We start from the raw sequence: 15,215 nt of genomic DNA, 5'->3' as shown, positions 1-15,215 counted from the left end.
TTAAGCATGCTCGGCAGGGTGTGATTAACTTATTGGAGGAAATAAAATTCTGAAACAAAACGTCACTATCCAAACAGATGAGTGTAGTCTTTATTTCAGTTGGATGAGCTACAAAAACAAAATGAAATGCAAATGCTCATGAAGGTTTAAAAAACCAACAACACATGAGAATAAATAACTTAGTTTATTACACAACATTATTGACTTGAAAATGTACACATTAGTACTCAAGTAATCAGTTTTCAAATCACCCACAGCAGATTTTAACCCACCCCTACACAAACAGTGCCGGTAAGACAAGAACCTGTAAAATCCCCCAACACACCGACAAGTACACCCACATTCCTCAGTATGCAGTGAGCGTGCCAGTGTGTCAGAAGAAAAAGATGCGTACACTTCCTTAACAACAAGGCGGCACACCTTAATCTCAATTGTGGCGCACGCATGAAAAAATGTCACTCTTTGTCAGTCTGTTTATTTTTCACCAGCTGTACAGTGTCTCTGTCCTCAAACATCCCAGCATTAGAAAGAATCCCACAGCTTTCTTCTTCTTCAGTGCGGCACCGAGCTGGTCATGGATACGAGGACGAGAAAGAGGTGATGGGGAGGCAGAGCATAGAGCAGTAGGATGGGTGCAGAGGCTGAACTTGGCCCAGCAGCGGTTGGTAGGTCCTCCAGTCCAAACCGCTTCCCGGCTTACAGCACAGAGACACCTCACACCTGCGGGCGAGACAGAACAACACTGCATTAGACTCGGAGACGCTGAGGTTGGGATTCACATTCGGAGAAAAAGGAGGCACAAGAAAGAAATTTGCTCCCCATCCCCATCATTTTCTCTCAATGCATTTAACAGATTACATAAAACAGAAAATAACAGCATGTGTGGCATATCTGTATGTAGCTGTGCAATGGTGCTGAGTGCAAAGACGTTGGAATAAATTATGGAATAAATCAGGGACAGTGAACTAATTACTGTATATACAGCATATACATAAGGACAGCGTATAAATAGTATATAGGCACTGACAACAACACAAGATAACATATACAGCACACTTTGGTTCAGCTTTGTTCAGTTGATATTTAAATCAAGTATATTAAATGCTGCTGATTTATTGTGCTTCATAATTGGGGCTAAAACCTTAAAGGTTTTGTTGTTAATGCTACAGTAATGCACAAATACAAAAGTGCAGCAGCTCATCTGGTGTCCTTCTTTATGAAGAAGAAGAAGCAGGTCTGGAAAATGCTTTAAAAATGAGCCAATTGGTCCTGTTGCTTGAAGTGGGTCTTGGGAATTTTTCATATTTTGTTAGCAGAAAAGAAAGGTCATAAAGAAACTGTAATAAATCCACCAGCTTTGGGCTTTTTATCTAAGGTTTTTGTGGAAGTCTGGATAAAATTACTAAATTTATTTTTTGTTATCAATTTATGCTCCAAGACATTATTAGAAGTTAAAGTATTTTGAAGTTTGGTGAGAGTGTTTTCTTTGTGTAGGGGTCCCAAGAAAGAGGGCAAATGAAAGACTGAGCTTATATGTTTTTCAAGTTATAAATATGAAAGATCAGCAGCTCAACATCTGTCCACATCTTTTGCTTGTAACAGTGTAATTTTAACACATTGCATTTATTCTTTCATGTAAGTCACGCATCAGAGTGTATTTATTTTCCAAGGCTTTAAAATGCAGGAGGAATTCTTTCTGCCACCAAAGTCAGAGGTGATGCTTCGTTTTATACCTGGTGACACTTTGAATAAACTTCTTCTCATCCTGATCCAAACACACAGCAAACGTCGTCCCGGGATCTCTCCCGTTCACCTGCATCTTGTCCACCTTCACTTCTGAGACTGAGATGTGCTGCCGGAGGGAGAAGAAGTGTGAGGAAGGGAAGGGGGGTTTTGTTTCAAAGGGAGAGTGAGCACGTCATCACATTTAATATCACCCTCACCTGTTTGTAGCCCTTTTTGGACTTGGAGCACTGCCTCTTTAGGACTTCAGTCATTGTGAGCTGCAGGCTCTCTGCTGAATCTGCACAGGCAATATTTGAATAGCTTAACTTACAACAAAGCATAGGCAAGACAAAGAAAAAAACAAAAGAAGAAGTGGGAATCACACGCACCGAGCTGCTGAGGTGTCCTCCACTGTTTGTGAAGATTAATCGATGTGCACATGATTTCTTTATTGATCCACTGGCTCCTCCCACTGATTGCCACCTGTTGCCGAGTCACAGATTAAGGAAATACGCCAGGCTGTGAATTTAAACATCATCTTATTGCTTGTGTTGCAGGAAACGAGTGTGTGGGAACAATACCTTGTTGTATGCAAGGCTTAGTGTTAGAGGGACAGCCTCTCGTTCCTCATCAATGCCAAACCTTTTGCTGGCAGCACCTTCAGAAAGAACACAAGGCAAAATTAGACGCACATGTGCAAAAGTGTGTGTTTGCCTGAATGGTGTCGCTGCTGTCTGATTGCAGACATCACAGACTGATTTCAGAGTGTGACTCACCCATGGCCTTCACAGCTCTGGTTCCAGCCGTGTGTCCGAGCTCCAGAGACTGAATAAATACTTCCCTTCTCCTCTCTCCTCCAACCAGGGTGAGCTGTGCAGAGGAAGGAAGTATTCATGGTTATTGTGTCCTGTGCATGCCTGTGTATGTGTCTGTCTGCGTGTGTGTGTGTGTGTGTGTGCGCATGAATCTGCTCTGACCTCAACCTGGTAAAGCTGCACCAGAACAGGCTGGTCTGCATGTCTGCAGTAATAAAGCACCAAATCAGCCAGCAGTGGCAGCTGCTCCGTACCACCGTTGCTGTGCGATACGCTGTCATCCTTAGAGGCCGCCTGAGTCATTTAAAAAAACAAAACAAACTATGTTGTTATGTTGGCAGCATGCGCATAAATTAAGTATGCTCATTAAAATAGTTTTGCCCAACTCGCCCCTGGTATAAGGAGAACTGAAAAGGTCGCTATTTTTAGGATGAACTTCTGAAACACTGAAAAGTCCCCACAAAACTGATTCAGCTCATGAGGTGTTTTCAGATCTCCAAAAAGTCCTCCACACATGGAAAAACTGAGAGATTTACTATGATCATCACTATGATCTCCAGCCATTTCATTGCTCCTTTCATATAGCAAGTGTCTCACAAGACCTCAAAGGATGTGTCCAAAATGAGGCCTAGCTTACTTTTAGTGCTCGTTTGCTGTAAGAAAAATTAAAACAAGGACACTGGATTCTTTATTCCCTGTAATTCAACTTCATCACTTAAGGATAGTGATTGGAAAAACATCAGCGACTTTTATAGACTTCTACTGTGTGCCGTATGAAACACTGAGAGGTGATGGTGACTGAGTAAAATATACCTGAGAGAGCACGTCAGAGGACAAGCTGAGCAGACTGAGGACATTTCGCTCATACCAGGGATCCATTATACCCAACATGTGAGCTATATCTGTCGTCCAGTCGTCCACTGCAAGGCCATTTGAGTCCTGTATGAAAAGTAAGGTTGTCTGTTCAATTATATTAATGACATTTTATTATCCAAACCGTTTGCACAGCCATAAAAACATGGCTGTTATTTTACAGTACTCAGTGCTTAATGCTACCCGGTGTGTTGTGCAGCCGACAAATCTGCAGCAACTGTTTGATGCTATCAAGTCAATATGGACCAAAATCTCTAAAAGTAGTGGCTGTAAACACAGTACTAGCAAGGTGCACCTAATAAACTGGCCATTGAGTGTATATACCAGTTTTAAGTTTATAACGAGAAAACTTCAGAAATGGCAGGTTGTTAAAAAAATGTCTACAAAATCAGATTAATGCGAACTCAGCAGCCAGTGCTTTGGGTAATGATCAGAAATAGTGTCAACCACTCATAAAGGAACAGTCTGATGAAATTGTTCTAATTACCAGCAGGGGGCGACTCCTCTCTTCCAGACTTTTAAGAAATCTATGAGAAAGTGACTTCTCGCCTCCCTTCATTAATGATGTCAAAATATCATTTGTTGAAGTTTTATTTAACGCAACGCAGTATCAATTTTGATATGAATCTATTTAGAGAGAAGCTGATTGTATGATGATTTGAAGTGTTGCTATGAAGTTCTTATCAAGTTGGTTTTGTAAAGTTGAACAAACAGCAAGCAGGCAAAACGCTCAGATAAAGGTATCGAAACAAAACTAAAATAAATTTGCTGGCTACATCCATCTTTAATGTACAGTCTATATATTTGACGTCTAAGTCCTGGAGAGAAAGCGAATTTATTATGAACAATGAAAAGATGTTTTTTTTGGAGCCGGGCACATAAAGTACTCATTCATAGCTGATCAATGAAATTAAAAGTTGTTTTAAGGATTATTCTTTAAAAGTTGTCCCATCCTATCTATGAACATATGGAGATAAAAGACGGGATAAACTGAGATGCAGAGGTGGCAGATGTTCTCACCACAGAGGTAGTGGTTTTGGTTAAACCTACTATCCGCTCCTCAGTTGGTGTGTGCCCTCCTCCCGGACTTCCACTTTGTCTTTTGGTGGGAACAAAGTAAAACTGCAGCTTGCACACCTTGGTGAGCTGGGGATATTTGCTCTCTTTCTGATGCAGGTCGCTGTAGGCTCTGGCCAGCCTTCCAGCCTCTCTGTCACCTCCAAACACCACCACCTTGACGAGGGTAGGTGCTTCTACCAGATCCTCCTCGTTGCAACTCAGGATTGGTCTCCTGCGGACGCACAAATGCTTTTGAGGGGAAAGAGGATCCAAGGGAGCAGGGGACTCATGAAGGGGATGAACTTTGGAGGGTTTGAGGTGTGACTGAGTTCTTTCAAAGTCTTTGTGGTAGGCCATGCTCTGGACACGGCGGCAAACCCTAGGACTGCGAGAGGGCTTGAAAAGCAAAGAGAAGCCTAGGAGGGATCTAGACTTCTTCTTTGGTTTCTTTCTAGGTTTGGGCTGGCTGTCTGGTCTTTCCTCTATGTCCTCCTGTGTTGTCTCCTCGCCCGATTCCACACCCGATGAGCCAGACGGCACAGACCAGCTGGAAGACAGAGAATAGCCGGAGTCCCTGGAGGACGAGGACGCGGTGGAGATGCGATGACTTTGAAACTCATCTTTGTTTCCTTCCGGTTCGTCTTCCTCATCAAAGCTGGTGTCGTTATTGTCATCATCGTCAAGTCCGGTTTTAAGGAAACAGTCTGACGAATCCATGTCATTCTGAGCTCCAAGAATGTGTTTCAGAACATCTGCAGTGATGCAAAGAGCAGGATTAGCGTTAGCAGATTACCCTGTAGCTCAGTTAAAGGAAGCTTTAGTCATAAATCTGTTTAAACTGAGCTTGTTACCAAAGTTATCATTTTCCCAGTAGCATTTGTGGCATTTGGGGAAGGGCAGCGTGAAAATGTCAACAGCTGCTGATGAGAAGAGGAAATACTGAGATTAAAGTGAACAGCGCCATTTTCATATATAGTGCTTTCATGTTATTTCATGTTATTCCCTGACCTACCCATGTCTGTGCCTTCATCGGCACGAGCAGGTATAGCAAGGCTTTCTTTGAGCCTCTCCATTCTTTGGAGTATTCCCTCTCTCGCTGATCCAAGATCTGCTGCAGAGGCTGCCATCTCCATGCTTTCCGTCAGTGACTGCAGAATCTGGTCCAGCTCCTCAGGCTGCTTACTCTGAAAGAAACATTAAACATTAAGGAAAAAAACAAACAAAGAAAAAACTTTAAGGGGAAAAAATTTTGAAAAACCTTTAGATATTTACAGCTTGCAACTAGGGATGTAGTTCTCCTGTAATACAGTAAAATTACATATAATATATAATAATATTTACCTACAAATAAAGGTGCGGTGTGCTAGAATAAGGGGGAGGCAAGTCAGATTTTCACAGGAAGCAAAGAAATAATTATACCGTAGGCAAATTTAAGTAAGTGATTTTAAGTAATATGCAATTGAAAAGTATAGTCACATTAGAAAGTGTTACCAAAACAGTCAGTGAGGAGTCACCTGCAGGGCTTTGTGGAGCTCCTGTAGGTCATGTTTGGTGCCCAGAGCTGCCTGAAAGCTGTGCAGGATCAGAGTGATGGTGACGTCTCTGCTGCAATGCTGGGAGGCACTCAGCTGCTCGGAGACAGACTGCACCTCTGTAGGAACATCATCATCTGGACTCACCAGCAGTACCGTGCTGCATACATTAACGCCCACAAACACACACGCAAATGTTTAGTGCGCACAGAAATAGCAGCAATGTTTAACTCATTTAACAGATCTTTTTTTTAATATTTTCACTCACATTCTGTAATCATTACATTTTTCGTGGACTTACATGGTTTTAGAGCCGTGAATCTCATGGGAAATACCCTGCTCCGTCCTTACCAGTCTTTGAAATGAAATACCTACAGCAAACAAATAGGAGAAAGGTCAAATACATGGATCTACAAGTATGAATGCATGAGGTGGCTTTGTCAGGGAGACACTGCCTCCATGTGGTCACATGGTAATTAACCAAACCAGTGGTTTCTATATTTTCATGTGTCAACACCAAATGAGCTCTATTAGACCTTCAGTGTTGTTATATTCTCTCTTATAACTTAACTGGTAAAGTAACAATGCCTTTTTGGTTGTTAGTAGCTTACTTTAATAACCATTTTGAGGAAAGGCACAGGCATATCAATGCGCACATACACCACACTTGGTGTTCTCTACTTTACACAGAAAGTAGTACCACAAAACTATAAACTGATTTTACTAAATACATAACAAGTGTCAACAGCAGTCAGTCACTAAGTGGATTCATATTAGATGGCACTTAATTCTACTGGTGGAAGTTTCCACATTTACCAACAGAATTAACCACCATTTAGGATTGTTTGGACAAGTCTGATTACCTGATTAACCAAGTCTGATTAACATTAAACTGAGAAGTAGCTTTGAGTTAACTCTAAACTATCTGTTAGCTGCTTTGTTTTGAACTCAGTTTTCTTCCTCCTTCTCTGATTAAAGGATACAACCTTCTTCTTTTTGTTTCTATTAAACTGGCTTTGCTGCCAATGACGCTCACTATTATTGTATAAACACTTAGCTAGTAGTAACTACTGGTGGTATCTATTGTTATGTCTTTCATATTTTACTGCTGTGCATATTAGTTTCATTGCAACCTGGTGCTCGGAGCTCCTGCTGGATGACATTAAGCAGACGTTTAGCAGCAGAACTGCAGGGCTCGGGCCAGGACAGGAAACCATGGAACAACAGGTTGGCGTCCTGCAGCACGCCACTGTTTGCTGGCAAGTAAGGAGCCTGCAAGAGTGAGTAAGTGTTAATGTAAGTTCCACAAATGTTTTTACTGTGCAGCTGATAATGGGAGGATTCCTTCTCATTTCTGTCCTGATCAGTAAATAATAACTCACTCTCAGGAGGGTGGAAGAGAACAAGAGCGAGAGCGGCACCACCAGCTCATACTGACACTGCTCCAGCACCTGTAGAGGAAGAAAAAACTTGAATTGAAACCACTGCCTTTCCTCCTATAGCAATAAACAGCGCAGAAATTGATGTTGGTGTTTCGGCTTTTCACCTCCTTTGTTTTCCTCAGTATTTGCTGTAGAAGGATGAGGAAGTTGTGGGGATCTCTCTTCACAAGTTCCTCCAAAGACCAGCGATTGATGCACAGTCCGGCTAGTCAGGGCAGAGAGAAATTTTAAAAAACCTGAACTGAGCTGCGTATTTCTCCTTTTAGGTTTCAGTCTGATGGCAACCAGTAAACAGACTGTTCAGGTACTCGGCTTATAGTTAGAAAGATGCTTGAAAACGATGACGCCACTTTCACTTGCTGCCTGTTTTTCAATGAAGGGTTTTTAGTTAGAAATTTTAAAAAAGGATCTTGCATAACCGGATACTTGCTCATTCTGTGTGTCACCACTTTCAATTCCCATTTTTCTCTTACAGCTCCCAGTTCATTGAGGGTATAAGTCTTATTACATTATTATTATTTGGAAAAGGCCATTTAAAAGGCTATTATTTAATATTTTAAATAATATTTTAAATAATATTATTTTAAATAATTTTACAGTTTTCCCACCAGTAGTCTTAACATGTCTTCCCCCGCCCCTCATAGTGGTTTGTTAGGCTGATGATATCATTTTCTGGGGTGTTACCATTAAAAGCAGCTTTGCTTTTGAATCCTACCTTTCCAGAGCTGTGTGTCAGGAGTGTCGACACCCAGGTGACTGAGGCAGCGCTCGAGGACATGCTGGATTCGATCCTCGGTGCACGAGCTCTGATCCAGCGTCTGCATCGTCTTCTACTGAGGCAGACAAATAGAAAAAAAGCTAAATTACTCCCTTTGATGCTTTGGTCTCTTTTGGTCTCTGGTCTCTTCAGTCACTCAGACTTCCCACTGATGGTGCTGGCCACACTTTACAATCATTGTTTATCCCTTTCCAGACCAACACTTGCTCTCACAAGCAAACAGCAAGTGTCCAACCAGTGTCCACAGCAGGGTAAAAAAACACAGCAGACTGGCACTTCCTAGTAATGCCAGTGAGTCACAGACTGGGGGAGTGGACCGGAGATGAGCTGGTGGAAAACAGCTCAACAACTTCTACTTTTTCATTCTTAAAATCAGCTGGTGACACCACATTCATGTGACTCACAAGCAAGTTGGAAATGACTTACAAACGGACAACTTCCTATTTGAGCCTCTTTAGTCCTAAATCAAGCAAATGTGTGACTTTGAAGTAAACATGGTCGCACAGGAAAAAAGAATTGCTGGAATTCACTTACATGCACCTGTGGTTTGGGCATTCACACATTTAGCTGCAATAAAAAGCGCACAGTGAAGTAGGTAGCAGCATGAGCAGATTCCCCTGAGACATGGTTTGCTGCAGTATTTACTTAAACTCAGATCACACCCTTTGACATGGATGAGAAGGAATATTTCCCCTGGTACTTTTTCTAAGGAAGCTGTAACTGGAAAAATGGGCTAATCTCAACCAATCAAAACGGGAAAAGGCCTCTCTGAGGCACACAGTGTAAATTAAAGGGAACCTCTTGTGTCATTTATATATATATTGTCGATGCTCATATTAAGCATGCCTAATGAAATAATGTGAGCAAAACGTTTCAAGGCTTCAGACTGCTCCAAACATGTGTTTTCCAGCATTTTTTTCTTGTCTCAGCTTCATATGATGCCACTGAGATAGGATATCCCTTATATGGTTATCTCAGGCGCAACAGCCCCGCCCACCTGCTGTCCAAACTTGTTTACCAGAGGCAGTCAATGAGAAGACAATTAGCTTAAAGGAAGGGGAAGAAGATTAACAACAGCTTGTTTTAGACAGCAGGCCCAGTGTAAAATATGTAGGCATTATTTTGAATAGCAAATTATCCAAAGAGTTCAGCAACAATCAAAAATATGTAGCTTGAAATGTGGATAAAGAGTCCAGTTGAAATTTTAAAAGAAAAATGGAACTACTCTCTTTAGACATGGGTAGACATGCAGAGCGTTCACAGTATTGCAACATAGTGGTGACGCCGAACTTTTATTTTTTTAAGGGGCTTGCTTCCATGGTCAGATGAACTCAGCTAACCTTTCACCAACATCACCAGTCTAATGAGATGTTTCAGCCACATATCCCTTACTTTCAGCTGCCTACGGTATTTGTTATAGGTAAGGATTTCAAACTTTGTGTAATGTGTTTGTGTACATGAAGACACACACAAACACATCCTCTACTTGGGAACGACCATAACAGAGGATACAGAAAAACAGGAATTAAAGCGGAACATGAAACAAGTCACTGACACAGACAATGACTTTTAGTCACGCTGTGGCTTCGTAGTCGTAGTTCAAGCTTAAAATCTAAAGCTGCAGGGCACGAAATAACTACATCTGGGCATAGTACATGACCAACAAGGATATGCTGGAAGTATTTGTTTGCAGCAGCTACCTGGCATATCCCGTAGCAGCGAGCAAGTCCATCAATTGTCCACTGAGGAAGCAGGTGTTAATCCATTGTATGCTTTCAGGCTATATTGTTCAGGCCTGCCATGTAAACATGACGTGCCACAATGCAAAAAAAAAAAAAAAAATACCATTATTTGATGGGAACTTGACACAATAGGATTGCTGCACTTTAAGCCAATCAAATGTATTTTTATGGCGTGACAGCCAGGTTACATCAACAGCTTTCAACAAAAGAAGAGGAACAGGAAATCTGCAGAGGTTGAATTAAAGTTTGCAGTTAGGTCTCTTATAAGCTGGGTGATAGATGCTCGTTCTAAAACGAGCTACAGACAGCCTGATATGAGCAGAGATGCACATGCAAGTTGCTGCTTAAATGTTTTTAATGCGCATAAAATTAGAGACAACCAGCAAAGCGAGATAAATCTTACCAGTGAGCACTGTAATCTGTGTCCTAGATCATCCCAGATGTACCACAACTGAGAAACGCCAACGAAGGGAAACAATACAGAGACCACATCCTCCTGTGTTGGTGCTTTTCAAAAATAGACCCTCCAACTGCACAGCTAAGAGAGCATGTGCTGCAAAACAGGAACTTGATGAGTCTTTATGCTGAAGTAGTTTACACAAGACATTGTGCTGAAGCAGTAGGAGGAGTCTTTTTTTAAAGACAGACCTCATTTGACTAAAGTTGTTCACAACATTGTGCCATAAACGTCTAGACTGTTGTGATCAAATGTGTCAGTCCCCAGAGACAAGGCGATAAAAACTGGGGTTCTTAGTCCCTTACATAGAGAAATCAATCACAAAAATTTCATATAAATTTCTGAACACAGACTCCACAGCATGCCAAAGCCTCTTTGGATGGCCTATGTGAGTGTAAGCAGTGCACATACAGCAGTTAGGAAAGCTGTTTTAGGTAGTAAGTGGCAGCGAATGGCCAGTTTGAACAGTCTCTGGTAAATGAAAGGATCAGTCAGTTTTCTGATGACACCAAGAGATGTTAGCTACTCTTTCTGGTAAGAAAACCCTTTAGTAGGAAACATATTTATGCCATTACTGGTAAATGCCTGTTCACATGGTATAATTCAGTGAGTGTCAGAGGGAACTAGATGTGTGCATCTTCTCTGTGCTCTGAGTGCAGGACTCTAGTTCCCTCTAGTGCATTGTGTGAGTAGAATAAAGGGAAGATAAAGTGAGGTAGGATGTCAGTTAAGTAGATTTTGAATCCTTCTAGATGCACAATTAGCTTTGGCGGTTTCAGGCAAATACAGTAAACCCATTAGATGCTTAAACCAAAGAGAGGTGAGCTGAAGTTGTCACTGATCTGTTTTTCCTTTTAAAAAACATAATAAGAAGAAAATAATTATGTGCCTGGTTAATTTCCTGCTATTAAAGTTGATATCGCTGAAAGTGGGTTCATATGAAAACCAAATAAGATTCTGAGATCCATAATAACCTATTTAAGTTAACAAGTTCATGTTTCAACTCATTGTAGGGTGTCTTCCTCTCTTGTACTCATGTTTAATACACAGGTATTACCAACATAGGACAGTCTTGTCAGGGGAGGCACTGGGTGGACAGCAAATTTTAGGGGGTTGCCAGTGCTCCCCAAAGAGAAGCGGGATACAGCGGTAGAAGACCACGCTGGGCACCACTCCTAATAGCTAAGAAAATGAAACTGAGGCTACAGTTTGCATGCACTCACCTAAATTAGTCAACTGAAAAAACACTGCCTGGTTTGATGAGTCTCTTACTGCTGTAATATTCAAATAGTATGGTCAGAATTTGGAGTAAACAACATAAAAGCATGGATCCATCCAGGTGGTGTAATGGTGGGAGGAATATTTTCTTGGCACACTTTGTGTACCAACGGAGCGTCATGTAAAACCACAGCACCTGAGTATTGTTGCTGACCTTATCCACTGTCTTATGACCACATTGTTCATATCTTCTCTGGCTGCTTCCAGCAGGATAAAGAACCTTATATCAGTGGTTTCTTGGACATGACAGTGAGTTCACGGTGCACAATTTTCCTCCACAGTCATCAGATCTCAATCCAATATAGCGCCACTGGGATGTGCTTTAACAGATGATGCACATGCAAATCTGCAGCAGTTGCATGATGCTGTCATGTCAATACAGAACAAACCCTTTTAGCAAATATTTCCACGACCTTTATCAGTCTCTGCCGTTAAGAATTAAGGCAGCTCTGAAGACAAAAGGTAGTCCAACGCAATATTAGCACAATGTAAGAAATAAACTGCTGAGTGTAACTTATTGTTGCTTTGTGTATCAGTAGTGATGCTCAATGTGCTACATTTGCTTTTGTTTTGTGATGTTTCCTCTTTTACCTAACATTATCACAGCATACGTAAACACCCAAAAGAGTGTTGCAATTCTGAAACATTTATCAGCTTCCCCTTTCCTATCAACAACCCAGCAATTTCTAAAAACATTAATCAGAGTAAACTTTTATCTACAAGTTACCAAAAATAAACAATGGTTAAAAAAAAAGACACACACACACACACACACACACACACACACACACACACACACACACACACACACACACACACACACACACACACACATATATAATACTATATATATTTATAGTCCCTATCCCTAATCCATTTCATCCACTTGTGTGTGACTCCTTCAGTTTCCAACACCAGAGGTTTCCCCAACTGGGGAATGATGGGCCATGAGATCATTTTCAATATCTAAATTGTCATGGTGCGTACAATTTACAGAGAGATGGGGAATGGCTCCAATCACAGCTTTGTAAGATGGTGAAAGACGTATCCTTAGCCCCCCTCCTTGATTCAAAGATGCTCTTTCCCTTCAAAGGATTTCGTTATACCTGGATGACTGAGCATGTATCAAGACATTCTAAGTACTCGTTCATATTTTCACAACACTTACTTTATCTGACTTTACAACCTTGTTCAAATAAATAAAATAAATGGAATCCAAAAATAACAATCCCAATTAAAACTGAAGACAAGGTTAACAAAAGTTAACTTTTTTTAACCTTATGATAAAAAACTTATGATAAAAAAAAAGATGGCTTTAAGCTGTTTATATGTAATATTTCATTATCTCATTGAGACGACACTTCAGATGATTTTTTTTTAATGTACAGTGTGCCTGTTAGGCAATGTTGCATCACTCCCTTGCTGGCACATTAGACAATAACGACATGAAAAGGAAGGTTGTGTCTTGCTACTTGCAGCTTACTGGGGCTGCAAACGTGCAGCTGATTTCCTGTGCGTGAAGATAAGGATGTGGTTTAAAGACCAGCGATGAAACCACGGTGGTCATTGATGGTATCTTAGACGTGTTTTTTTTTATTGTATCTTAGTTAAATAACACATACATACACTGTTGATTAAAGAGAGAGAGGTAGCTGAAAAAATCAAATGACTGCATGACTCTTAAGTTTCATTTCGAGTTTGCTTTTTAAGCTTGTAGTTCACGGAATATGTCGGACGATGTCGCTGCTCCATCTACGACGTCGAGACATTAAAAAAGAAAAAAGCAAAAAAAAAAAAGCTCCGACTCCTGACTGAATGAGCGGAGCCCCCTTTTTTCTATTATAACAGAGAGGGAATGGGACAGAAGGAGATAGAGGTGGGCAGAGGTGTGACTGAGTGGACAGGCAGAGGCAGAAGGAGGGTCAGAGCCAGCTGGGCATTTGCCATATCTTGGTTTTATTCTGGGTTTTTTAAAGAGGGGGGGAAGTATAACTATAGCAGTAGTTTCGGATTAAATCGGATAGGCTGTTTCTCCAAATTCTTTGGAGTTCTCCTGCACTTTCAGGCTGAGCTGTATATTTGGAGGTAGTGGTCTAGGTGGAGTTTTCTTGGCCCTGTAAGAATATTTTATACACATTTATTTCTTTTCATGCATTTGTTTGCGTCCTAACCCACTCTCTAATTTCGTCGTGAGCGTTATTTATTGTTTAATAGCTGTCTTGTTTTCTTCTTAATACCTGACTGCAGCGCTGCTAACTGATTATCTTGTCCTCGTCGCATTTCAGCGCAAACCCACCCCCTACGACTCACGGATTACAATGCAAAGGATTTTGGAGGTTTGGGTCACCTTGGTGACAGTTTCTGCGCTTACCAAATGTGTCTTTGGGGGATACGGGTTCAGCATGTTTGCTGCACAGTCTTCCCCTCCGGACCCGTGCTATGACGAGAACGGGAATCCTCGGAGATGCATCCCCGACTTTGTCAACTCTGCTTTTGGGAAGGACGTGCGCGTGTCCAGCACCTGCGGCACTCCGGCCGCCCGCTACTGCGTGGTGACCGAAAAAGGAGAGGAGAGGAGTAGGGACTGTCACACGTGCGACTCCGGAGATCCCAAAAAGTCCCATCCACCTGCCTATTTGACAGACCTCAACAACCCTCACAACCTCACCTGCTGGCAGTCTGAAAACTATGTGCAGTATCCGCAGAACGTCACTCTCACCTTGTCCTTGGGTAAAAAGTTTGAGGTCACCTATGTGAGCCTGCAGTTCTGCTCGCCCAGACCCGAGTCCATGGCGATCTACAAGTCCATGGACTATGGCAAATCGTGGGTACCTTTTCAGTTTTATTCCACTCAGTGCAAGAAGATGTACAACCGGCAGAACAGGGCAGCAATTACGAAGCAGAACGAGCAAGAGGCGATCTGCACGGACTCCCACACAGACATGCACCCGCTGACAGGTGGGCTCATAGCCTTCAGCACGCTGGACGGCAGACCGTCGGCACACGACTTCGATAACTCTCCGGTGCTTCAGGACTGGGTGACAGCCACGGACATCAAGGTGATTTTCAGCCGGCTTCACACGTTCGGAGACGAGAACGAGGACGACTCCGAGCTAGCCCGCGATTCCTACTTTTACGCAGTGTCGGACCTGCAGGTCGGAGGACGGTGCAAGTGCAACGGGCACGCTTCAAAGTGCGTCAAGGACAGAGAGGGGAATCTGGTTTGCGAGTGCAAACACAACACGGCGGGACCGGAGTGCGACAGGTGCAAACCTTTCCACTACGACCGACCCTGGCAGCGCGCCACGGTTAGAGAAGCCAACGAATGTGTCGGTAAGGGATCCCCTGTTTTCCAATTCACTCTGGAAATATTTAAGCATTTATCAGTGCCAAAATAATCGTAATGAGTGTTGTTATCAGTGTTTTCTGCTGTACACACACACACACACACACACACACACACACACACACACACACACACACACACACACACACACACACACACACACACACA

General features: G+C 42.1%; 2 protein-coding genes across 3 annotated transcripts in view; one reads left to right on the top strand and one right to left on the bottom strand.

The window, feature by feature from the left end:
- Positions 1-68: 68 nt before the first annotated feature.
- Positions 69-9,971, bottom strand: LOC102192717 (phosphoinositide 3-kinase regulatory subunit 5-like). Its single transcript, XM_005738007.1, has 18 exons — positions 9,925-9,971; positions 8,162-8,276; positions 7,551-7,651; positions 7,387-7,455; positions 7,138-7,276; positions 6,306-6,375; positions 5,987-6,164; positions 5,485-5,656; positions 5,324-5,392; positions 4,434-5,224; positions 3,354-3,479; positions 2,703-2,834; positions 2,502-2,595; positions 2,307-2,383; positions 2,115-2,208; positions 1,944-2,023; positions 1,734-1,852; positions 69-720 (listed from the first exon to the last, which is right to left on the bottom strand). The coding sequence occupies exons 2-18, from the start codon at positions 8,268-8,270 to the stop codon at positions 573-575; spliced, it is 2,568 nt and encodes an 855-aa protein (XP_005738064.1). The 5' UTR covers positions 8,271-8,276; positions 9,925-9,971; the 3' UTR covers positions 69-572.
- Positions 9,972-13,564: 3,593 nt separating this feature from the next.
- The window catches only part of ntn1b (netrin 1b), a 48,022-nt gene continuing 46,371 nt past the window's right edge, over positions 13,565-15,215 (top strand). Inside the window, exons 1-2 of one of the 2 annotated variants that reach the window (XM_005738006.1) lie at positions 13,565-13,817; positions 13,987-15,034. In XM_005738006.1, coding sequence (XP_005738063.1) covers positions 14,020-15,034 — 1,015 coding nt within the window. In that variant the 5' untranslated portion in view covers positions 13,565-13,817; positions 13,987-14,019. Of the gene's footprint in view, positions 13,818-13,948; positions 15,035-15,215 lie in introns of both variants that reach the window. The other variant, XM_013912111.1, reaches the window with a different exon arrangement.

This window comes from Pundamilia nyererei, unplaced genomic scaffold (assembly GCF_000239375.1).
Source record: "Pundamilia nyererei isolate P.nyererei 1_Seehausen unplaced genomic scaffold, PunNye1.0 scaffold00081, whole genome shotgun sequence".
NCBI lineage: Eukaryota > Metazoa > Chordata > Actinopteri > Cichliformes > Cichlidae > Pundamilia > Pundamilia nyererei.
Note: the sequence above shows the minus strand (reverse complement) of the source record. Positions and strands in the feature narration are given on the sequence as shown.